The sequence below is a fragment of the Myodes glareolus genome, chromosome 7 (assembly GCF_982192425.1).
Source record: "Myodes glareolus chromosome 7, mMyoGla1.1, whole genome shotgun sequence".
Lineage (NCBI taxonomy): Eukaryota > Metazoa > Chordata > Mammalia > Rodentia > Cricetidae > Myodes > Myodes glareolus.
The window spans coordinates 64195765-64219890 of NC_142032.1; the positions used below are offsets into that span (position 1 = coordinate 64195765).

A 24126-nucleotide genomic window follows, 5' to 3' on the forward strand; every position below is an offset into this window, starting at 1 on the left:
TTCAAAGTCCAGTCTGCGTGTGCATTTGTGTATCCGTGGGGGGAGGGAGGGGTGCTTTTAGCCTCAGACAGTAAAAGCATGTTTGTGCAAGGAGCAATATAATTAGAAAATGCCAGGCAAGGGAGGTGTAGCCTGGGGGTTGGGACTGTTCTCTACATGTTTTGGATCTGCCTTTATGGCCGCTAGGGGGCAGCATTATCCCTGGCTGAAGGTGTTCTGAACACTTCACCAGTGTGTGCCCAACTCTTCACCCAGAAACCTTAAGGTCTCTGAGACGTGTCCTTGGAGACAGACTAAGCTTCAAGTTGGACGCTATTTCTGCCCACCAGGGTCTGGATGCCCTTTATCCATTAGATGCAGGCCTTTCCTTTTGAAAATTATTCAGCAAAGTATTTAACAAGTTGTGCTGTGGCTGCCTCGTCTCAATGGCTTTGTTTCAGTCCTGGAGTGGACAGTTTTAAACATCTGCCCCAGGTGAACTTGGGGAATGAAAACTGTTTGGAGGAGTGAGAACTAGAGGCAAATCTCTTGATTCTGCAGATGGTAAGACTGGATGACCCAGTCAGGACTGGCTAGCTAAGCAGAGCCCCCATGGAGTGCCTGTGTTTTGTTTTGGTTTATTTTTTTTCAGCCTCACAGTTTCTTCTGGTTTGCAGCATGTGCAGGCTTGCCTGAGTAAATGTACATTGGCCAAGCCAGTGTTGTCAGAATAAATGCCAGACTAAGCAGAGCTTAGTGGTCTGTTTCCAGGAGCCCAGACACCCATGTCTCTGGTCTTGGATCTGCAGCTCCCAGGTTTGTGTGGGACCCAACTACAAACCTTCAGAACACCTGCTGGGTGAAGTTAGCAATAAATTGAGTCTGTCTTGTGTGGTGGAGTGAGTACCCATCATTTCCAATGTATTTCTGCCAGGGCGGGACAAAATTGGCCCCACCTGGTCCTGGCTTTTGATTATACCCTGTTCCTTTGCCTTCACTATAGATGGTTGGCCTTACAAGACAATGGTACATACTGGCAACAACTTTCGATTTTGCCTCCTATTTGATTAAGGAAAAAATGCCTTAAACCTTCACTGTCACTAAGGTCCTGTGTATGTGGAAGTCAGCCTTGCCCAAGAGCTCTGCCTGCTGCTTTCTGCAGCCTGGTGTCTGTTCTAGCCCTAAGCACTGTGGGCTGATACCTCTGGCAGCAGATTGCCGGTGAGATTCCTAAACCATTGCTACATTTCTGACCAGTGGGGGTAGCGGTATTATTTGTGCCCCAGCTTAAATTCTTAGGTACAGCCCTAAGGATATGATCCAAGACTCCAGCCCAGCCCCACTAGTTTCTTCTGGCTGAACTGTCAAGCCCTGTTGACAGTCTAGGTGTCTCCCCCTTTAGGTCACTTGCCCCTGGTAGGGTAGATTTGTGGAGTCTGTGAGGTCTAACCACATGTGTCCACAAGGCTGGGTCACCAAAGAAGACATTACCACAAATAATGAACAGGTTTGACTACATTCCCAATGGTCCTGGGTTCCCACAGTAACAGACCCACCTTGAGAAGCTGGGAACTAGGCCATAAAGGGATGCTGAGACCTCTGGTTCTGGGACAGCACTTCCTTTGGGACACGAAGGACAGAATTCAGGCCTGTACATGGAGACTGGTGCATCAGGACCCTCCTACAGGACGCCAAAGGATCAGTCAAGTAGACTTCTTGCTTGCTGTCACTTGGTCACCTGGGCCTAGATATCCACCTACCTGTTCCTACCTGCATTTCCTTTCCCGGTGAGGCCTCAAAAGCTTGGTAGAGCTGGCAGAGATTTTGGAAAATGTCAGCTCTCACAGAGTGGTCCCGGGACCACACTGGCCCTCCCTAGGGCTTTCAGTTGCCCTGGAAGTCAAAGGGTCCCCACCTTCTGAAGTTTTGGGCTTCCAAGTAACTTCCCCTTCAAAAGTCATCTTCCTCCAGTTAGGCTCCACCCAATTAGCACTCCCCCGCTCTGGTAGGACTAGAAGGCAAGCTCTTGGTTTCTCCACCAGGACTAGGAGCTTGTAGAGTTTCATGTACCGTCTCCAGCTCCTGTTAATTTGGTCCACATTTATGGGAGATGCAAAGCTACCCAGAAGCTACTGGGGAAGAGCCTCTGTTACTCCAGACTGCTCTGGAGACTGGTTGCTGCCAGCAGGATACTGGTACAGAGGTGTACACATCTCTCCTCGCCCAGCCTGCCCCGCCCCACCCCGCCCCATGACTTAGCGATTGGCCAGCCCTGATCTCTGGGAAGGGCTCTCAGAAGTAACCACACTGACTCTCAGAAGTCAGTGCTCAAGACAGTACTTTGTGGAACCTCTAGGGTTAGTGTCCTCAAGATCCCATCATGCTTGGCCTCTGGCTACTCAGCGCCCTGTGGACACCAGGTGAGTGATGATTTGATTTCAAGGAACCCGTTCAGGGCTTGGTGTTCGACCTAGTAGCCAGTTATCATGGTCAGGTCACCTTGCCTCCCTAGAGTTGGTCCTTGGGTATGGAGAAAATAGGTAGATACAGAAAAGATCAGAATTTGAATTTTTCAGAAGTGAAGTGTAAGAGAAGTTGGCTCCTGGGACTTTCCCTCCTGAGCTGATTACAGAAAGTGACACCACTAGGTGTGGTGCCCACAGGGCAGCTTCCCTGGCTGCCCTAGGAGTCCAGTCAGTAAGGTTCACTCACCAGTGGGACCATGGATGATGCTGAACCCTCTAGCTGGGCAGGGTCAGAAGCTAGAGATGCAGTGGTTCCAGCTCCCTAGGAACACAGGGTCCTAACTCCCACTGGAAGGCTTGGTTTACTTCTGTCCTGGGAGGCATCTGGCTGGAATGGTCTCTCACCTCTCAGTCCTGGAAGTTTGGGGTTAAGAAGCTACACCCTTTGCCTATGCCAAGAGAGGACACTTCTCTGGGATAGGTGGTCTCTAAAACTGGGCCTGCGTATAGAGGGTCCCTCATCTGTTGTTGGACACGAAGTTTTCTGTTGGGAAGAGAAAAACCTGAGGGAGGGTGTGCTTTCTTAGTCAATTAGATCTGATCATGTAACTAAAGATGAGATCAGGTCAACTCTAGATGTCTGGCAGGCAGACCAAGGGCCTATGTGTGTTCTCTCTGGGTAGGTTTAGAAAGGCACTGGGGAAGGATGGGGGCACCGTGCATGGTGTGCTAGGTTCAGACCGCTGACTCTAGTGCGATGGATCTGGTGGTATTTTAGACACAAAGCTCTTACCTGGACCACCAGGTCAGATCCCATTGCTGGTACCTAGCCATGTGATGATTCCCCAGAGAAAGGGGGTAGCACTGCCTGTGCTGTACCTTCTGACCCCTTTTATCCTGCAGTCGTAGCTCCTGGACCCCCTTTGCCCCATGTGAAAGAGTATGAGGTGGTATGGCCTCGGCGCCTGACTGCGTCCCGCTCCCGCAGAGACCTGCCCTCCCACTGGGTGAGTCCATTAGCTCCACTGCACAACCTGTTTCTGTAAAAGGATCAGCAGTCTCTGGGGGCTGCTCTGCACAGCTGCAGTACCTAAGCCTGTCTGTGTGTGTGGGCATGACTATGATCTCTCCCTGTTGTGCTCACCACTTCCTTCCTGGCACCACCCTGAATCAGAGTCTAGGGCTTCGCTCCTTTGGAGGCCATTGGCTCCGTCTGGAGAGGCCTGTCATCCAGGAGAGGTACAGCAGCTTGTGCTGCCCCAGGCCACTCCCCAGTTTCAGTTGGCAGTGGTTCTTCAGATTAGCTAGCACCTGCTCACCCTAAAGCTATGTAAACGCGACTAGAACCTCTCCGACTGGGATTTCCTGGGGCTGGGAACCGATTATAGACTATAGACCTCCAGGAAGGTTCCTGGCCCTGTCCTTGTTTGGATCTCCAGGAAACATCTCTGCCTGGGTTTTCCTTTTTCCTGGTATATGCTGTCCCTAGGGCTAGCTGGTTGTGCACATGGTGTATGAGTGAAGGGTCATAGAGTGTAGAGTACACACCTGCCCTGAACCTCAGGATGGACACCATAGCCAACTGTGCAATGGTGCTGCTGAGAGGGTCTGTTTACCTTGCCCACCCCCATGTTTCCCTGGATTCAGTGGCTATCTGGCTAAGGCCCCCTATTATTTCCTATCCTGCTTCCTCTGGGAAGAAATGCCATATCATCATCATCATCATCATCATCATCATCATCATCATCATCATCCTGTGAACAAATGGGGAAATGGCTCAAGGGACCAAGAAGCTCTATGCTTTTCTTCTTCATCTTGGAGTCCTGCTTTGCCTGTCCTTCCCAAATAGCTCAACCTGGCCTCGGCCACCTACTTTCTTGCCTGAAACTAATGAATTGCCAAGATCTCCTAGGGAGGTCCTTCTGGGGCTCTCTGCTATGAGAAACCCTGGCCGTAAGCTGAAGGCCATTCACTCTCCCCATCCAGGGCCTGTACCCAGAGAATCTGAGCTATGCTCTTGGGACCAAAGAACACATGTTCACCCTGCACCTTCGGAAGAACCGGTAAGCAGATTCTGGCTCTTGAGTCAGTTTCTGAGTCCCGTGGGAAGTGTAGGCTCCTTATGGGGCTGCTCGGGGAGGTAAAACTAGGGAGCTTAAGCAGTTCCCTTCCAGGGACCTGCTGGGTTCAAGCTACACAGAGACCTACTCAGCTGCCAATGGCTCCGAGGTGACAGAGCAGCTACATGGGCAGGTATGTGCCAGGACAGCCTTCCCTGGGCCAGTGAGACCGTGGCAGCAGGACCTATGACCCTCTCTCACTTCTTCAGGACCACTGCCTCTACCAGGGCTATGTGGAAGGGTACCAGGGCTCAGCGGCCAGCCTTAGCACCTGTGCTGGCCTCAGGTATGTACAGCAGACCCAAGCACGAAGTCCCATTCTACAGAAGGGTAAACTGAGGCAGTGTAAAAAAGGGCCTGGACTGGAGAGATGGCTCAGCAGTTGTGAACACTGATTGCTCTTCCAGAGAACCTGGGTTCAAAACCCAGTGCCCTCATAGGAGTTCACCACTCTCTGTAACTCCAAGATCTGACACCTTCACACAGACATATATGCAGGCAAAATACCAGTGCATATAAAATAAAAATAAACAAACCTTTAAAAAAGGAATAAAGAAAGAAAAAAAAGGCCTTGGCATGAGAGTTTGGAAAAAAAAAATGTCTTTGCTGCTCTGTGTTCGAAAGGTTTGGGGCTCTTAGACTCTATTAGGAATTACCAGCCATGCCAAACCCATGTGCCTTCTTGTCTCCTGTGTCCGCAAGCCTGGGCATTTCCCACAAGGGTGGGAGGTGGCTATTCTGAGGTAGTAGGCATGGACCACCTATAATCCCAGAGAGGCAAGCTGACCATACCCTCTATCCACCCGACTCTCCCTTTAGGGGCTTTTTCCGAGTTGGGTCCACTGTCCGCTTGATTGAGCCTCTGGATGGTGATGAAGAGGGGCAGCATGCGATGTACCAGGAGAAGCACCTGCAAGAGAAGGCTGGGACCTGTGGGGTCAGCGACACTAGCCTGGATGACCTAGGGCCTCGGGCCTTAGAAATCTACAGCTCTCAGCCCCGGGTGAGCAGCCCCTGCTGGCCAGTCCAGCCACAGAGCCCATGTTTGGGCCTACGCATGGCTGTCTATAGTCCTGAAGCAGGCTCCGTGGCCAGTGGTTGGACCTGGTTCAACCCTGCAGCTACAGAGAAAACCCACTGCACTGGAGATGTCTAGACTTTGCCTCCCAGCACAGAGTTGGGCTCTGGGGTAAGTTGGGTCAGGACCAAGAATGCTGACTAGATTCTTTCCCTAGAACTGGTTGATACCCAGAGAACCCCGCTATGTGGAGTTGTATGTGGTCACAGACAGCCAAGAGGTATGGGATGCAGGGGCTGAGGGGGCTGGATGAGCTAGGATGAGGTTGCCAGGTCCCAGCCTAAAGACCATATGTTTCCAGTTCCTGGAGCAGGGGAGCAGAGAGGCCGTGCGTCAGCGTGTGTTGGAGGTGGTAAACCACGTGGACAAGGTAGGTTGCCCCAGGGATGCTGACACTTGATGAGAAGGTATAGCCATTTAGGGTGGAAAGGGCAATAGCTGATCAAGAGGGGAACTAGTTCAGGGCTCTATACTGAGCCCAGTACCTGGCCATCACCTAGACTCAGTACCCCTCAGTCGTGAAATGGATGTGATGCTCCTGCCTGCCCCAACCCTAGCCTGACCTAGGTGGCATCTCACCCTCTGCAGCTTTATCAGGAGCTCAATTTCCGTGTGGTCCTGGTGGGCCTGGAGATCTGGAGCAGAGACAAGTTCTACATCAGCCGCTATGCCAATGTAACACTGGAGAACTTCCTGAACTGGAGGGAACAGAACTTGCTAGGGCAGCACCCACATGACAACGTGCAGCTTATCACGTGAGTGGGCCCGCACACGCATCCACCACAGTGAGGCAGAGCCAGGCTCTGGAGATTTGGCTTCTGTACAGCCTGGCCTCGAGGGCAGGACACCAGAGCAGAGCTGTGAGGGATGCAGAGGGACCAGGAACCATGTCCAGGATATTACATGTTATGTCTCTTTCTAGAGGGGTTGACTTCATCGGCAACACTGTTGGACTGGCTAAGGTATCTGCCCTGTGTTCCCGGCACTCAGGAGCTGTGAACCAGGTAAATGGAACTCTCACCCAATTTTGCCAAGCTATTTGGTGACTGAACAGTCAAGCACAGAGCCTGAGTTGTAGGGTACAAGTGTCAGTCCAGGTCCCTAAGAAACCATGAAGCAGTCACCTACTCCGGGGATAGAGTTGGAACCTGTTTTTTGTTAGGGTATTAGCAGAAAGCAGCATCACACCCGTTGACACCTAGGGTGGCAGAGGGCAGGTGGGTAGATGGTAGCAAGACAGTACTAATGATCATATCCTCATAGGATCATGCCAAGAACCCCATTGGTGTAGCATCCACCATGGCCCATGAGCTGGGCCACAACTTGGGCATGAACCATGATGAGAACATCCCAGGCTGCTACTGCCCTGTACCACATGAGGGTGGCGGCTGCATCATGACCCAAAGCTTTGGGTGAGGTCCAGTGGGACATGCTGGGAGGGAAGGAACAGACTGGCATGTGGAACTCCCTGATGGTCATATCCCTTTCCCTTAGCCACAAGTTGCCAAGGAAATTCAGCAGGTGTAGCCAGGTTGACCTGGAGTCCTTCGTGATGAAGCCCCAGACAGGCTGCCTGACCAATGTCCCAGATGTCAACCGGTTCGTGGGTGGCCCTGTGTGTGGAAACCGATTTGTAGAGCATGGAGAGCAGTGTGACTGTGGTACACCTCAGGTCTGTCTCACCCTCTCCCTGCCCCTTGCTGGTCAGCCTCAGCGTTAGTGTAGGGCCTCAACCCAAGGTCCTTTTTGCTTAGGTTAGCCTCTCAGGCCTGATGTTATGTGCCCACACCATATGTAACTCTTGGGAATCACACATTACCACATTTCCCTTTGAGCCCCTAATAACCTATTAAGGAATTGGAGAAAAATTGTCTGCAGCCCCTTGCCCAAAGTTCACCAAAAGCTAATTTACCCTGGAGCCAGGTCTGGCTAGGGCATAGCTCTTCAAACCACTGTCCTCCTAGGACTGTAAGAACCCCTGCTGCAATGCCACCACTTGCCAGCTAGTCAAGGGGGCAGAGTGTGCTTATGGTGCCTGCTGTCGTGAGTGCAAGGTAAGTTGGACTCCACCCAGGATCTGCCCTAGTCAAGCCCGGGACAACAGGATGCCTATGAAGGCATCATGTGGACCTGTTCCACGGAGAGCTTCTCTGTGGTACCAGGTGACGCCGGCTGGTGAGCTGTGTCGTCCCATGAAGGACAGATGTGACCTGGAGGAGTTCTGTGATGGCCAGAAGCCAACATGCCCTGAGGATGCTTTTCAACAGAATGGCACACCCTGCCCGGGGGGCTACTGCTTTGATGGGAGCTGCCCCACACTGGCACAACAGTGCCAGGATCTCTGGGGGCCAGGTGAGGCAGGCATGAGCATAGGATGGGGGCGAGCTTGTGGAGTGTCTGTGACCTACACCAGGCTAACTTCTCCTGGCCCCCCAGGTGCCCGGGCTGCGTCAGACTCCTGCTTTACCTTTAGCATCCCTTGGGGCTGCAGTGGCAATATGTATGCTGGCAAGTAAGTAACAGCTGGGGCCTGGGGGTGGCGTGTCTTCACTGAGAATTCCCCACAGAGGAGGATGGCTCTGAGACAGGTGGCTCTCCTGGAGTCTGCCCTGCTTCAAGTCATCAACCTGAACCTATCATCCTTGAGGAAGGAGAAGGCCTGGGGCCATCTTCTGCAGCACCCAGGCCTCTGAGCACATGCCCAGGACACCTGTGACCACAGCCTGCCCTTTGTCTGCAGAATGAACCGATGTGGGGTGCTGTACTGTGAGGGAGGCCAGAAGCCCCTTGAACGTGCCTCCTGCACTTTCTCCTCCCACTATGGAATCTGCCACGCTCTCCGCACAGACAGCAACACTGAAACCTATGAGCTGGTACTCCAGGGCACCAAGTGCGAGGAGGGGAAGGTGAGCTGAGAAGCGCTTGAAAGCTATCCCAGGCTGCTGAAGACCAAATGTGCCCCTATGGGTCTCTGACGATGTCCTATACAGACAGTGTTGACTGGTGGAGGCATGTGCGTGGAACCTCTTATCCCCTAGTCAAACCTGACAGGGTAACTGGGCAAGCAGAGGCACCTGTCTGGAGATCACCACACCCAAGGTGTCCCCAGGGTCAGCCAGTCCAGTACCATTCTCATGGCTGAGCCCCTATCCCACACATGCGCGTGCACACACACACACAAGTATGAGGGAATAATTATCCTAGGTTATCTTAGAGTGTGAACACACCAGCTGTCCTGGACTGACCTTTGGGTTTGAAGATAGTAAGGTGAGGGTGGGGTCTAGACCAGCTACCCAAGAGCCCCTTCCACCTTCCAGGTTTGCATGAATGGACGCTGCCAGGACCTCCGTGTATATAGATCTGAGAATTGCTCTGCTAAGTGCAACAACCATGGGGTACGTGTGGCCTTAGACCTCAGGGTATACCCACCGACTGGTGCCCTCAAGCTACCACCACTTACTTGTCAGTTGGAGCTTGTGGCAGAGATAGCTGTGGACATAGCACTGTGGGCTCAGACTAGCCTATGTCCTTCTGATGGAGGCATCAACAAGTCCTCTCTGAGGCTAAGGTAGGACAGGTGCCCTCCACTGAACTTGTGGCCAGTGGCCAGTGTGGTCACTAGGGATACTCCTTTTAAGCCTAAGATTGACTTATGTGGGTGGATGGAGGAGAATCCTGTGTGCTGCTACCTGCTCTGCTGCCCTGTGGGATACCCGTCCTTGAGGCCCAGCTTTCCTCCCAGGTATGCAACCATAAGGGAGAGTGCCACTGCCATGCGGGCTGGGCCCCGCCCCACTGTGCACAGCTGCTGGCAGATGTACCAGCTGGGCGAGCAGGTAAGGTCCTGAGGACCACAAGAGCTGGTCTTTGCGGGTTGCCGGGCTTGAGGGTGATTAGGAGGGATCCTGTATATCTACCTCTTAATGGTGACTGTGTCCTGCTCAAAACAAGGCCAGATAGCCTTGGCCCAGGCATCCAGGGCCACTCCCTACAACCCCCACAGTGTCTTCCTCCCCAGTGCTCACTGTGGCTGTCCACAGCACCGCAGCCTCGGGAGCCTGGCTAGGCCTCAACGGTGGCACTGTGGGGCTGGCACTCACCACATCTAACCCACTGCCGGAACGCCTGAAGAACTGGTGTAATGTACTGGGCCCTCTGCTGGGGTCCTCAGGCACCTGATCATATGTGGGGTGTGGGACCTAGGACATGGTCAAAAGGGAATGATCCTTGGGCCAGTAGCTCCCAAGGGCCCTCCCCAACTCTTGATCCAGCTGGTCCCAGTCCTGGATGATCATGTGGCCATGTGTCACACAGCATCTGGGAGCCTTCCAGTTGGTGTGGTGGTGGCTTTGGTGATCCTGGTGGCTGCGATGGTCATCCTGGCAGGTGTCTTCTTCTACCGAAAGGTCCAGAGCCAAGTCCAGAGGAGGTGAGGACATTGAAGTTGTGACATATCTACAATGAGACACGTACTTCCTGTACTCGGCACTTGGGAAGTGGCTTTGTGGCTACTCAAGAAAGAAAAAACATTGCTTCTGTCAGCAGGCCCGGGCAGAGACATTCAGGGGGCCTCGGGGTTCTCTGGGTGCTAGACAGGCCTTGGTGGGAGGCTCAGAGATTCCCAGAATCTCTTCTGTTGCTTCTTCTTCTTCTCTTCCTCCTCTCCTTTCTTCCTCCTCCTCCCCTGAGGCTTTAAAGGGACAGTGTGGGATACGGTAAGTCCAGAGTTGAGATGACCTTCCCACCCCTAGCCATGGCCACATATGCCCCACTAGGTTTCTACTGTGCCCTGCACCAAGACCTTGACCCCCAAACTGACTGCCAAAGCACAACTTTTCCAAGATCCTCTAAACACCTTCTTAGCACAACTGTCAAGAGACTTGCTCCTTGGCCTCCTGGGCTCACACGTGTGCCTGTGACTACAGCTTGCATCCTGTGTAGGGTGTACCAGGGCAGAGATGCCAGCCTCAGTAGGGGTCGGGGCATGCCCAGGAATCCTGGACTCTTTGCCTGAAAATGACTACACCGTTGTTTGTCTCTTTTTCTCCCCAGGAGTGTGGCACCCAAGCCCACCACAGGGCTCTCCAACCCCCTATTTTACATGAGGGACAGCAACCTGCCAGATAAGAGAAGGCCTCCAGGCACCCCAGAGGTGGTTTGTACCAACCAGCCCCCGAGACCTACAGTGACACCAAAGAGGCCGCCCCCTGCAGTGAGTACTGTCCTCTGGAGGTGGAGGTGCTACTGCTCCTGGGGTTGAACAGAGGGGAACTCAGGTTGAGGTCAATAGGGATAGTGGAGGGGTGAGTCTATTAGGGATAGTGAAGCCTTTTTGCATAAATTAACTCATGAGCCCTGCAACAGCCTGGAGTCTTGAGAAGTATCTCAATCACCCCAAGGGAAGGAGAGGGACTAAATCAAGATGTGTCCTCTAAGGATCTATATTTGGAGTCTGGACTTGTGGGTTTGAGGGTTCTCAGACCTGAACTGTGAGAGGAAAATGGCATAGGCCATGCATCTCGAGCAGGAAAGCGGGGGGTGGGGGAGTGTAAGAACCTTGGGTCCTAAAGCAGGAGACCTGGTGGGCACGGGTTGGGGACTTAGCACTGCTTCTGGGGCCCAGGCTCATATCTCTGTCCTCTGAAGCCTCCAGCTCCTGTGTCCAGTCCACCACTTCCAGTTCCAGTTTATACTCAGCAGGTAACAAATCTAATAAGCCTTGGGAAACAGCCATGTGTGTTCTGAGGACATGGAAACCTCCTGGAGGTGGCATTTGGTGGCTGACTCTGTGGGCCTGGGGCCGAGGGCAACAGCTGCTGTACTGGGAAAGTAAATTAGCCTGGCCTAGCAGGGAGAGTCAACTGAACCTAAGGGTGGATTCAGGGAGCTGGGAGGGAGGGGTACTACTGCTCCATCCCCCAACCCTGAACTGCTCTGCTCTGTGGATCCTGATTCTTTCTCTTTTTTTCCAACAGCTTAGACCTGTTCCGCCTACCAAGCCCCTCCCAAAGCTGAAACCGAAGCAGGTAAAGAGACAGCCTTAACTCTGAGGAGACCCTCCCTTCCTTCAGACCTCCAGAGACAAATCATCCTATACTTTTCCTTGGGAGGAAGCTATAGAGATTTGGAAGGTCTCAAAGTACTACTTACTAAAGCTTTGAAAGTAGAGATTCATTCCTGTTCGTTCTTCCCTGAGTTGTTGGAGCCCTTCCCAGCAGGGTTCCTCACCTCTAGATGACCAGGAACCCCTTTTCTTAGACCTAAAAGGGGCAGCCTGTTTAGTGTCACTGTGGGTCTCAGGTCTCAGAGGCCTGGAGGCCTGCTCTTTTCGGGCAGGCTGCTGTCCCCCATGTAGAATAGAGGTTTGGAGAGCCCTGTGGTGGGCTTGGGTATCACACTCATGGGGAGAAAAAGAGACAGTGGTGAAGTCACTTCTAGGCAGAGAATCCGGGACTCCTGAGCATGCCCCCCCACCAACTTCTACTTCTGAGAATCCATGGGACCCTGCTCTAGCCCCAGCCCTAGGTAGCTACTCTGGGGTCATGACTGGACTGGTAGAGAAGCTGTGTGTAGGTGCATGGGCTTGCCTGTCCCAGGGAGCAAATGTAAGGTAGCAGGAGGACAGACACCCAGCAGCCCCTGAACTCTGACACAGGCCTTAACTGCACAGGTCAGCTGCCCACCTGACCTGTGGGACCTGAAGAGTGACTGTTTGTTCTTTGCTCTGCCCGAGACCTTGTTAAGGGCCTTAGCTGCTCTTCTGGGTACTTGTGGCTCTCAAGTGGCTTTCAGTCTACACTGTTCATCTGGAAAGTGCTAGTTGACAGTTTTCTGAGTGTCCTTTCGTTTGTCTACTTCTTATCTTCTTATTGTAAGTGGATGTGGGTTGATACACTGTTAGCAGGAAAAGCATGGAAAGTAACCAAGACAGGATAGGGGTCTGAATGCCAGTGAGTTCTTTGCTGGGAACTGTCTTTGTACTAAATGAACTGATGTCTAGTTAAAGGAATGAATGCTTGGGAGATCATCTCGAGACTTTTTTTCTTTCAAAAAAAATTTATTTATTATGTATGCAGTGTTCTGCCTACACACTGATAGAGGGCACTAGATCTCATTATAGATGGCTGTGAGCCACCATGTGGTTGTTGGGAATTGAACTCCGGACCTCTGGAAGAGCAGTCAATGCTCTTAACCTGAGCCATCTCTCTAGCCCAGCCACCTGATACTTCTAACATCCAATAAACAGCAGACTCCAAACACATAAGCTTTTAGTTTATTTGTCCTGTGGGAAATTGTCTGCATATCACAGCAGATCAGTCACCGCAGATCTATTCCTTTGGCTTTTTGCTAGCACCAACATTGGCCTTCGCAGCCCCCCTGACCTTCTTCATTCTGTTCTTGTGTTCCTTTCACTGTTTTCAAGAGGTCTTTTTCTTATTTTTTTAAGATTTATTTATTTATTATGTATTCAGTGTTCTACCTGTATGTATGCCTGCAGCCCAGAAGAGGACATCAGATCTCATTACAGATGGTTGTGAGCCACCATGTGGTTGCTGGGAACTGAACTCAGGACCTCTGCAAGAGCTGCCAGTGCTCTTAACCTCTGAACCATCTCTCCAGCCCATCTGGAGACTCTTAAAATTTCACATCTCTGGAAAGTTTGTCATTTGGCCTTTAACAATTGTCTCTCTGTCTTGCTATAGCAATTTCATGTTTTTATTTATTTATTTATTATTGTGTGTTTGATGTACGTGGGCATGTATGCCATGGTGCACATGTGGAGGTAAACCTTTACTTGGTTCTGGGACTCAGCTTGTCAGGCTTGTGCTGCAAGCACCTTTACTGGGTGATCAATCTCAGTGGCCCTTGCTGCTGCAGCTGCTACTACTGCTGTTTATTATTATTAATTATCATTATCATTATTATTGTGTGTGGTATGGTGTGTTGTGTGCATGCATGCCATAGCATGCAAACAGGATCAGAGGACAACTTTGTAGACCTAGTTCATTCCCTCCACTTTTACACGTGCTTGAACTCAGATTGCCATGCTTGCACAACAGTGTCTTTACCCAGTGAGCCATCTCACAAGCCCCTGGTTTTTGTTTTGCTTTTTAAATTTACTCTCACTCTAGCCCAGGCTGGTATGGAATTCACTGTGTATCCCAGGCTGGCCCTTAAACTTATGGTGGTCCTCCTGCTTCAGCCTCTGGAGTTTTGGTGCGATTTTCTGGTTTTCTTTTTCCATTTCTGGAGGGAAGAGGGGAATTATTAATTTATTTACTTTTTAGTAAATGAGTAAAGGCTCACTATGTAGCCTTGGCTGACCTGAAGCTCTCTGTGTAGACCAAGCTGGCGTCAAACTCACAGAGATCCACCTGCCTCAGCTTCTTGAGTGCTAGGATTAAAAACGTACATCACTGTGCCTAGCCAGGGACTACTTTTAAACTTACAGAAGAGCTGAAAACGTTAGCCAGGTGGTAGTAGTGGCACACACCTTTGTAGACAGAGACTGCGTGTTTGTTTTGTGGCTGTCCAGACCAAATAATCACACAGAAACTACTTTAATTACAACACTCTTTGACCAATAGATCAGATGTATTTCTGATTTTTTATATTTTACTACAAAGTTCGTGGATTGTTACCTCTTGCTTCTTGAGACTACATGGTGTCTGCCTCCTTTGGCAGCTACAGGGCGTCTCTTTGACTCCGCCCACTCTCTCTATCTCTGTTCAGATTTCCTGCTTGACTTTACTATGCTAAGCCATTGGCCGAAACAGCTTCTTTATTAACCAATGCCAATAAAACATATTCACAGCATACAGAGGGGAATCCCATATCACACCTTTAATCGCAGCACTCTGGAAGCAGAGACGGTAGATCTCTGAGTTCAAGGTCGATCTGGTCTACAGAGTGAGTCCAGGACAGCCGGGGCTACACAGAGAAACCCTGTCTTGAAAAACAAAACAAAACAAAATTTAAAAAAAATCCAAAACAACAATGAAAGAAAGAAAGACAAGAAGGAGAAAGGAAGGAAGGAAGAAAGGAAGAAAGGAAGGAAGGAAGGAAGGAAAGAAGGAAGGAAGGAAAAGAAAACCCTAGAAGCAGTCCTAAAGGCAAAATGGGAGCAGTGCACAGGGATTTCTGAGCAACGATTAAGAGAAACTGGATGGGGAGGAAGGCCAAAATGTGCCTCGCCCAGAAGGAAAGCTCAGCACAGCCTTCAAGATATGCTAAAACCAACCAATGCCAGATTACCATCCTCTCTAGGAATGTGGAAATGCAAAGAAATGTGTTTTAGTAGTTAATTCTTTCCTTTTGAGCTTCTGGTAACGTCATGGGGTACTGTTGAGGCTGCAAGATGGGTTAGGACAGCTAGCCAAGAAGAGGAGCTCTGCCAGGTTCAGGTTTAACCCTCTGAGTGGTATGGCCCTCCACCAGCTGTGTCTACTTCCTCCCAGGTCAAGCCAAACGTTGTACCTCCAACACCACCAGTCAAGCCTGGGACTGGAGGGACCACGCCTGAAATGACTCAGGTGAGCCCCCGTAGAGACTCTATCTATCTTTCCGGAACCATCCTGCTGACTGTGGCACTGCTCTGGAGGCTGGGGTGGGGTTTTTTTGTGGGGGTGTTGTTAACTGGTTTCCTACAGAGCTGTGTGAAGACAGAGGCCTCAGGGCTAGGCTGGAAATGAGCAGGGCAGCCTTGGGAAGATAAAGCTGGGCAGTACTTGGCCTTCTTGGGAGATGCCCTCCATCAGCTGTGTCTGCTTCCTCCCAGGTCAAACCAAACGTTGTACCTCCGACACCACCAGTCAAGCCTGGGACTGGAGGGACCACGCCTGGAGTGACTCAGGTGAACCCCCATAGGGAAGGAGTCTTGCTTACCAGTAACATTCTGCTGATTAAGGCCCTGCTCTAGAGGCTGGGATGGGGATTTGGGGGGGGGAGTGTTGTTCACTGGTAAGTTTTGTTGACATCTGAAAGGAAAATGGGAAAAAATCCTCAGTAATAGGCTGATATCTGCTTTATAATCTGTCAAAACATTTCAGAGCTTGCTGCTATCAGGGGCTATCAATTTTTCCTTTTCCTATAGCAATGAGAAGTCTACAGCATATATGAAGTATTAATGTAGTCATCTTGTGTGGACGGGGTCATTAATTCTGCTGTTAGGGGAAGTGAGAATCTAAATTTAAATAATTATAAACGGGAATTATTTAGCTGTACCTCTTATAGCAGACCAAATGCTCATAACATCAATTTCCCTTTTTTTCCTGGCAGAGAGCTGCTGGTCCAAAAGTTGCTCTGAAGGTCCCTGTCCAGAAGAGGTGACCAGCTAGGGCACCCCACGGCCACTGCAGGCTTGTGGAAGTTCGGAGATACCAGTGCTCCTATGAACATGCTCCTTCAACAACAGCCCCCACTCAGGCTGGACCTGCAGTCCAGCTGTTCCTACCTCAGGAATAATCTCAGTGTGGCTCTTACTGTCCAGCTGCCCACCTGAACCAGTGTCCTCTCACTGGCCTTGGCCAGCGTAGGCCACGTGCCTGCAGTTGCTAGGCTGGGGTGACATCACCTGCAGTGAGCGAGTGTACCTGTCTTCTGGTGTGGACAGGGTGCCAGGAGCCCCCCTCCCAGCAACTTCTGCATCCGTCCTCACCTAGTGACCCCTCCCCAAGGCCGGGGCAGATTTGCACAGTTCCTGTGTCTCCTACATCCCAGTCACGTAGGAGACGTAGGGAGGAAAAGCCGACGTGGGGGAGAGGTTGTATGGGACCAGAATCGCCTTCATTTCCGGGACTGGGACAGAATGGTTGTCTAACTTACTGCTAAACACTAGTCATTAATAAAGATTTTATTTTATCACTAGATTACAGACCATGTTCTAAAAAGTAGATTGTTTTTATTACACCACATCAAACTATTTCGCCTACCTTCTTTTATTTTAACCATCCACCGTAATTTAGTCCTTCCCCTGCCTGACGTACAGGAGGACCAAACCTATCTGGGATCGAGGGAGGGCCGGGTGCAGTGTGGGCCCCGCCCCTTCCGGCTGTGCCTCGTCTCCTAGCAACGGTCTGACGCCTCCCGATTTACTCCGCTGCTTTTTGCTGCTGCAAACGCACCCTTCTACCATGTTCAGTGCTTCCAAGCAGTGCTCTGGTGCGCTCCTGCCACCGCCTGAGGCTATTCACAACCTCTGCGCCTGGCTGGACCGGCTTCCACTCAGCCGCCCCAAGCGCCACCTGGCTCGGGACTTCAGTGATGGTGGTGCGAGTGATGGCGAGACGCCACGGGGCTGATGATGAAGAGGGCTCAGATAAGGGCCGCCCTTGAATCCAGCCCCGTTGTACCGGGGCGTGGCTGGGATGGGCGGGGGCGGTTCCTGAGTTAAGACTCACGCTCTTTAGGGAAGGCTGTGGCAGACATGGCCTCCTGTGGCTCTTCCAGCTCCTCTTGGGCTCTCACGCTGTGGTAACTCCCTAGGCCATCCTACCCCTTGGTCTGTTCCGGAGTCTAGCTGCAGTGCCAAGAACTCTCAGGGACAATCACAGTTCCCCCAGGACAAACTCGTGCCCTCCCACCTTCACTCCGAGCCTCCCATGTGGTCAGAGATTACAGCTGCAACCCGGTGTCTTAGTCAAGTTCACCTTGCATTCCCACAGTGCTGGTGGCCGAGATTGTGAAGCACTTCCACCCTCGGCTGGTGAACTTGCACAGCTACGTCCCAGCCTGCAGTACAGACCAGAAGTTAAGCAACTGGAGCCTTCTCAACAGGCAAGGCATGGCTGACCCAGGGACACTCTCTAATGCCCCTTTGCGACAAGTTTCCAGCTGCAGGTCTCTGACTATGCCACAACCAGGGTTCCTGGGGACTCCCTGCTGGGACAGCCCACCAGGTAGCCTGTTCTCTCACAGATTAGTGGAGGTACATTTTACTCCATCTCCCAAACTGTCCTCAGACAAGCCCAGACCGGTGTGTTTGTTGTGCTACATGACACCAAGAACAACCAGAGTAGGATGTAGTCAAATCAAGAGGGAACCCAGGAAGTGCTTGAGAGCAGAGCAAGGTGGGGAACATGTGTAGGCACACAGAATGCTGCATGGGGGACGTCAGACCCCGCCCCCCAAGACTGACTCAGATTGGATTGGGGGCATTGAAGGACTCAGGCCTGAGCTGGAATGAAGGCTCAAGGGAGGTGATCATGCCTGAGCGGGGGCCCAGCCGCCAAGTTCTGGCACTGTCTAGCTGGAGAGCAGAGGGCAAGCAGTCAGGGAAACAAGGTTGAGTGCAGAGAACCTCGCCCGGTGGAGCAGAGTGCATCAAGTGTTCTATGATCTCCTGAGACACAGGCCCACTAGGCCAGGAAGAAGACAGCCATGGGTCCCTGGGCTGCCGAGCAAAGAGGAGACCTTGTTAGCCTCTCCTCTCTGAGGAAGCTAGATGCTGTCCGGTGGTCTGAAGGCATGACTCACAAGGACAGAACTGCAGGGAGGGCTCCACTCCCAGCCCTTGGTAGCACTGTTTTGAGAGTGCACCCCCCTCTTTTTTTTTTTTTTCAGGAAAGTCTTTCAAAAGCTGCACTTGTGTATCTCAGAGACCGATATCCAAAAGGTGGTGTCCAACAAGCCTGGGGTTATCGAGTCTATCTTGTGTTCACTGAAGGAGAAAATAGAGGCCGGCACTGCTCACGGAGGCCCGGCTGGTGCAGCTGTAAGTGTCCGCACATCAGCTCAGCCTGCAAGTGGGCTGTGCCTGCTGCGCTTTGTGCATAGTCAGACGATCTGCCTATGTGAGAATAAAACAGAGAAATGGATGTCTCTGTGGTCCAGAATGAAACGAAGTCCATACATGAGGTCACAGTAGCCACTTAGGCTCACTCCTGATTTTCCCGCTGACTGGAATCCTTCCAGGCCCCCATCTCCTCCCCAGCCTGAACCACCTAACCGAGACAGTGAAAGTGCTTGAGAGCTGTTCCAACTACAAGCACCCTAAGTCCTTCCCTCTCTTCTTCTGCAGTTTGCCCACTGACCCCGCTCAGAGTGGAGACCAGACATGTGCATCCCTGCTACACCTCACCTCCCAACCTTTGTACTCTGCAGGATCCAGGCCTCTCCAGTGTGAATGCTGTCCAGCCGTGGGGAGGGCTTAGCACCCACTCGCATACCACTAGGACTCAAAATCTTAATGTTGATAATAGCAGCTCATCAGAGCCCCTCTGGGACTACTATGGAGAACGCCGCTACATTCCTGAAGGCTGGACACATGACAATCACGAGCTCACAAATCTTCAAAAGAGGGCAGGTATGCTGTGGTGCACCCTGGGCCTAGAGGGGCTAGTCGGCTTCTGAGGAAGGCGCCCTCACTTGTGCAGGCAGAATACTTAAGGTCCTGGCTCCATCAATACCCAGAGAGCAACCATCCAAGGGGGAGCCTGTGTGCTATGCAGGGAAACCATTTCCAAGCTTGCCAGGGCCCTGACACCAGGCTAGGACCAAGTCCTTCCATGATGATCCTGGGTTTGCTTTACCTTCTATGAACCATGTCTCCTCATCCATATTTCCTATCACTGGTGGGTACCAGTCAGAAGCAGGGTCCTCAGCTGATGGTATCTATTTGTCATACAGGCCCACAGAGCCCTCCAGTCCCCGTCAGCACGAAGACCCTTCAGAATCCAAGGGATCTGGAGAAAATGGGCTGCTGTGCTTGCAGAGGGTGGACCCTTCTCTCTCAAATTCTCCCTGCCCATCTCCTCATGATCCCTATCCTGGATTAAAGGTCAGTGTTTACCTTTCAGGGACCCAGTGGAAGGGCTCTGGGATCACCTGGCCATCATCCAGCAGCAGCTGGAGGATAAAGAACAGGCAATAGCCATTCTGCAGGAGACAGTCAAGGTATGGTCCTGTTGGGCATCCCTTGCTGCCTGGACAGTCTGGGCTGCAAGACAAGGATGCAGAGGGACCCATTGCCCCAGTTTCAGACTTCTTGGCTGAGTTTCTGCAGAGCTGGCACTGACCCAGTGAAGGGCATAAGGGGTATGCAGGGCCCTGATCAGAGAGAAGCGACAATCTTTGGATTACTTAGTAAACAGTTTATGGAACATTTTAGTCCTTCCCTGAGGCAGAAATGATATGGTGACTCCCTAATGCACTCGTCACCTGCTTTATCGATCTGTCCACACCACACCCAAGTGGTACAGGATGACTGTATGGACCAAAGCCCATCTCAGGAAGCAGGTTCCGGGTGAACATCTGAAAACCATGTAAAATGGAATGCTTACTGGAGAGCCTCCTGCCTGCCTCCCACTAGCCTGAACTGGGCCCCATCTTTCTTCCTATCCCCAAAAACCAGGGCCCTGGAAACAACCCACATGGAGAGTCTTGTGAGCATTTAGATGTGCATGCATACCTGGCTTTGGTACACATCTGGTACTATGGAACACACTTAGCTCTGCAGGGCACAACTGGCTCTAGGATACACAGTTGATTCTGTAGTGCATGTCTGGGTTCTACAGTGCACACCTGATTTTGTGATGTATGCCATGCTGTGTGGGCTAATACCTGGTACTGCAGATGCACCCCCAGGTCTGTGGATGTACTCCTGGCTCTGTGGGTACACACCCAGTTCTGCAATATATGGGTTATGCAGTGCATGGCTTGCTCTCTGAGGTAGAGCATTCGGTTTCTGCAGACACATCTGTCCTGCTACTCTTTTACCAGCAACTCCCAGTGCCCCTTGCTGTTTCTTACCTCTCCTGGTATCCTGGGAGTACAAGAGCTAAGACAATACGGCAGAGTGGACAGTCTGGGCCAATGGGCCTCAGAGTCACAGGGGCTGTCGGAAATTGCAATACCATCTCAGTTCTTGCGCTTGTACCCGAATCTTGATGAGTTATCTTCTTGTGAAAACAGGAAAGTGATGTGATATCACTGTGGCTTTGGAGCTGCAGAGCAGAAGAGAGGAAGCAGTAAGGAGAACTGAAGCTGCTGCCTCTGTCTGCCCTGCTTGTTCACAGCCCAGCTCTCCCCACAGCCGCCCAGGCGTATATGCTGACCAAGGGAACTAGCTCTTCATTGGAGACACAGAGAGGAAACAGACCAGCTTGTCATTTAAGGGTTGACCCTCAACTGGCCATTTAAGGGTTGACACTCAACTGGCCATTTAAGGTTGAGTACCACTTGTAAGTGGCCACTAGGTGAGAAACACAACTTTGGAGTTGAAGAGACACCGGGAGTCAAAGGAGAAATATGTGGTGACCGGATGTATCAAGCATGTGGCTGGGCCTCATGGAAAGGATTCCATGGCTGGGCCTAGCCACAGCTCCCTGACTTTTGGTTTGTCACTAACTAAGGAGTTGTAGGAAGGTATCTAGGAAATAGGCTTTATATACTGGCTATAGACAGTGTCGCACCCCACAAAGCCAAGGAGGGACCTTGTCTTGTATTGTCCGATGTGAGGCTGGCTCCCTCCCCACCTGGCTCCTTCACACTACCTGGGAATGAGACAGATCCCATTTTTCTGCTTGAGGAGTATGATGGGTGTCTATGTTTCTGATAAGATAAGGTTTGGGACAAGGTCATTCTTGAAACAGGCAGGGAGAAATCACAGATACCTGAGCCGATCAGTCCCCTGTTGGGTTCATAGCAGAGAAGGCTCCTTCCCTGCCCTGCCCTGCCTTGCCCTGCCCCGCCCTGCCCTGCCCTGCCCTGCCCTGAATCTAGTCTTTCTAGTTGACACAGAGGGAGTAGACAGAGAGATCAGGGAGATCCCAGCAGGGAACAGGAGGAAAACCCAGTCCTTCCTGGCCTACCAGCCCACTACGCACCACACCTCAGGCTCACTGACTGTAGAATCTTCCCCAAGGATCCTGGTGTTCATCTTTCTCAGTGCTCCCACAAAGGGCCTTTGATCCAGCCCCCAGCCGTGAGACCTAGGCTTGGGGGACTAACTGGTATGTAGGGGGCATCTCTGGCTACGTTCAGACTTGTGTACTTTCTGAAGATTTTGCAGATGAAGGTGATGAGGTTGGAGTATCTGGTACAGCTGAAGGACCAACGGATCGGGGAGCTGATGAGATCTGGGCCTGAGGAGCGTCAGAGCTGGAGGGGCCCCCATCCAGAGTCGTTCAGACCTTGACCCTGAGCCCAACTGGAACCTCTCACTGACCAGGCAGCTTCAGAGTGGGACAAGTGAATGCCGAACAGGTGTAAAGGGCAGAGCACCCTGGGGCCGGAGACAAATTTGGATAGATTGGAGTATGGTTCTCCCAACCCCCCAGTGTCTTGTCATCATTATTGATTGCATACTTGTGAGCTCACGAGGTGCCGGGATGGGCAATGTCTCGGGGTCGCCTTCCAGGGTGGGTGGGCAGTGTTAACCATGTTGCCCCAGTGACAGCCACACTAGAGTTTTCTGAAGACTCCATGGATGGGACCCCTGGAAGAATTTGCAGGCCTGAGCCTGCTAGGCTTCTCCACTGCAGGTGGACACAATGGGGAAGGTCACAGGGCATGGCAGGAGGAGGGGCTATAGGAAGGCTGGTTACCTACTTTGCCCTGAAGGTTTGGGGAGCCAGGTGAACCTGAACCCTGAGCCTAGATGGCCATGGCAAACTGTACCGCTCTTTGGTTTCAAGACCTGGCAGCTACCACTAGGCTCTGGGACATCCTCACCTTCCTGGACACCAGCCACATCCCAGGGGAGTGGGCATAACTGCCTGTCGTTTAGGTACTTTGCTCCTATATCCTCAGTGGGGCTTAGCTGGGTCCTCCTCTACTCCCTCACAGTCACCACTCTCCCCGAGGACAGCCTCCTCTATGCCTTTAGGCCATGGCTGGCCCCGGAAGGGTCTCAGGAAGTAGTAACAGAAGCTCCAGATTGAGGTCATGGTTTTACAACTGCCCCCAGAGATCCAGGCACCGTTTCCTTCCTGAGTCAGAATCCGAAGCACGTCACTAGCCGCAGGTCTATCACCTTCTCCACTCTGAGTCACTTTTCAGAACGTTAGTCAGGAAGGCAGTATCCTAACGACTGACTCTGTCAGCAGTGGTCACCTCTGGCCAGCTGCCTGGAGAGAGAAGCTTGATGCTCGGAGCTGAGGCAGGGGAGCTCCAGGAGAACAGCCCCTCTCGTCTTCCCACAGTCCTAGCCAAAGTACACTGGATAGAAGGGGACATCTCTGTTGCATGTGGCATATTTGGGTTCCTAGTGTCCAAGCAAGGAAATCTTCCTTAAATCACTGTAGAACCTCCCAGATGGGGCTTCCACAGCACTAGATATAGAGTCAGGCTTGTATCTCAGGGTGGCAGAAAGAATGGAGAGGGGCCAAGGAGCTTAGCGCAGGCCCAGGCAGCTCTAGACCTGGCCAGCCAGGCCTCCAAGTCCCCGCATGCAGTGATCGTACAGGCCAGCTTCTCCGGGCCAGCTGTGCATACGTGTGCACATGCTTGCATGAACAGACATGTAGCACACACAAACACGGTTGCACCCGTGTGGAGGCTGCTTCCTTGAGGAGTAAACAGGCTATCTCCGGCCAACATTAGGGCTTTAGGAAGCGGGGCCCAGCGTTGTGGGCTTTGGTGTGACTACGTGTGTGACGATGTGTTCGACTGTATGTGACAGTGCGATCCTGCGTATGATTAAAGGTAACGCTGTGTGACTATGGACCTCACGCCGTGGCAAAGTGTGCCTGCATATAACTGTGGCAGTGTGAGTGTCAGTGGTGCTGTGTGGCAGTGAATTTAACTGTGTGACACTGTGTGATTATCTATGTGACTGTAGATGTGACAGTATATACAGTGTGATGGCCAGTAGAGGTGCCAGAACGGTAGCCTCAAGATGGATGGCAGAGATGCCGTCCAGGGGTCTGCGAGACTGTGGCTCTCCTGCTGGCAGGACAGGCAGTGTGCCCCACACCGGCTGTTCCTCCCTGTTCCAGGACGGCCTGCTGGGCCTCACGAGCTGGGCCTGGGCCAGCTGATGGGCTTCGGGGCAGAAAGTGTAACTGGGAAAAGAGAAAGCAAGGCTTTGGGGTGATCTGTCACTCCCTGGGCGGGACTCACTAATACTGGAGTGTGTGTTATGCCAAGGACAAACAGAGATAAACAAGCGGGGCTTAGGTAACTGGGAGCTCAGGGGTTTCACCGGCAAGCCCTGGCTTGCCCACCCAAAGCCAGCACCCCGAGAAGCACCTGGAGTAGAATGGGTGGAGCAGGAGCCTGACTGGAGCTGCAGTACCCCAGGTACGAGGAACTAGGATACCCATTCCCAGGTGACCTGAAAGAAGTCACATAGTCACGCTAGAGTAGGAATCAGGCCCACAGTGGTGGCTTCGTGGTGCCAACCCCACAAGATGCTAACCCTTGGCTACTGTGCCTGAGGACTCCAGATAATTACTTCGGCTGACTTTGCACAGGACCAATGAAAAGCAGGACCGAGAACTCAATCCTGGTCACTCCCTGTGCCCACAACTTCAAGGTTCCTCTT

General features: G+C 52.0%; 2 protein-coding genes across 6 annotated transcripts; both read left to right on the top strand.

Annotated features, from left to right (window-relative positions):
• Positions 1-117: 117 nt before the first annotated feature.
• Positions 118-16510, top strand: Adam8 (ADAM metallopeptidase domain 8). 4 transcript variants are annotated; one of them, XM_085693316.2, is made up of 26 exons: positions 118-2399; positions 3348-3451; positions 4431-4507; positions 4619-4697; positions 4774-4850; positions 5384-5567; positions 5800-5862; positions 5944-6012; positions 6231-6397; positions 6565-6646; positions 6906-7054; positions 7137-7314; positions 7607-7696; positions 7805-7994; positions 8079-8154; positions 8383-8548; positions 8960-9037; positions 9385-9478; positions 9646-9780; positions 9957-10071; positions 10695-10854; positions 11289-11342; positions 11618-11668; positions 15101-15175; positions 15421-15495; positions 15921-16510. In XM_085693316.2, the coding sequence occupies exons 1-26, from the start codon at positions 2360-2362 to the stop codon at positions 15969-15971; spliced, it is 2679 nt and encodes an 892-aa protein (XP_085549442.2). In that variant the 5' UTR covers positions 118-2359; the 3' UTR covers positions 15972-16510. The 4 variants fall into 4 exon arrangements, with proteins under 4 accessions (XP_085549442.2, XP_085549443.2, XP_048311265.3 ...); XM_085693317.2 differs by having other exon boundaries at positions 9661-9780; XM_048455308.3 differs by lacking the exon at positions 9646-9780.
• A 194-nt stretch (positions 16511-16704) lies between these two features.
• Positions 16705-21903, top strand: LOC125413677 (sperm flagella and cilia-associated protein 1-like). Of its 2 annotated transcripts, XM_087908306.1 has the most exons (7): positions 16705-16910; positions 17306-17417; positions 18204-18354; positions 18744-18945; positions 19269-19356; positions 19439-19535; positions 21643-21903. In XM_087908306.1, exons 1-7 carry the CDS (start codon positions 16775-16777, stop codon positions 21775-21777), a joined length of 921 nt encoding a protein of 306 aa, XP_087764432.1. In that variant the 5' UTR covers positions 16705-16774; the 3' UTR covers positions 21778-21903. The 2 variants fall into 2 exon arrangements, with proteins under 2 accessions (XP_087764432.1, XP_087764433.1); XM_087908307.1 differs by lacking the exon at positions 19439-19535 and having other exon boundaries at positions 19269-19419; positions 21643-21767.
• Positions 21904-24126: the final 2223 nt, after the last annotated feature.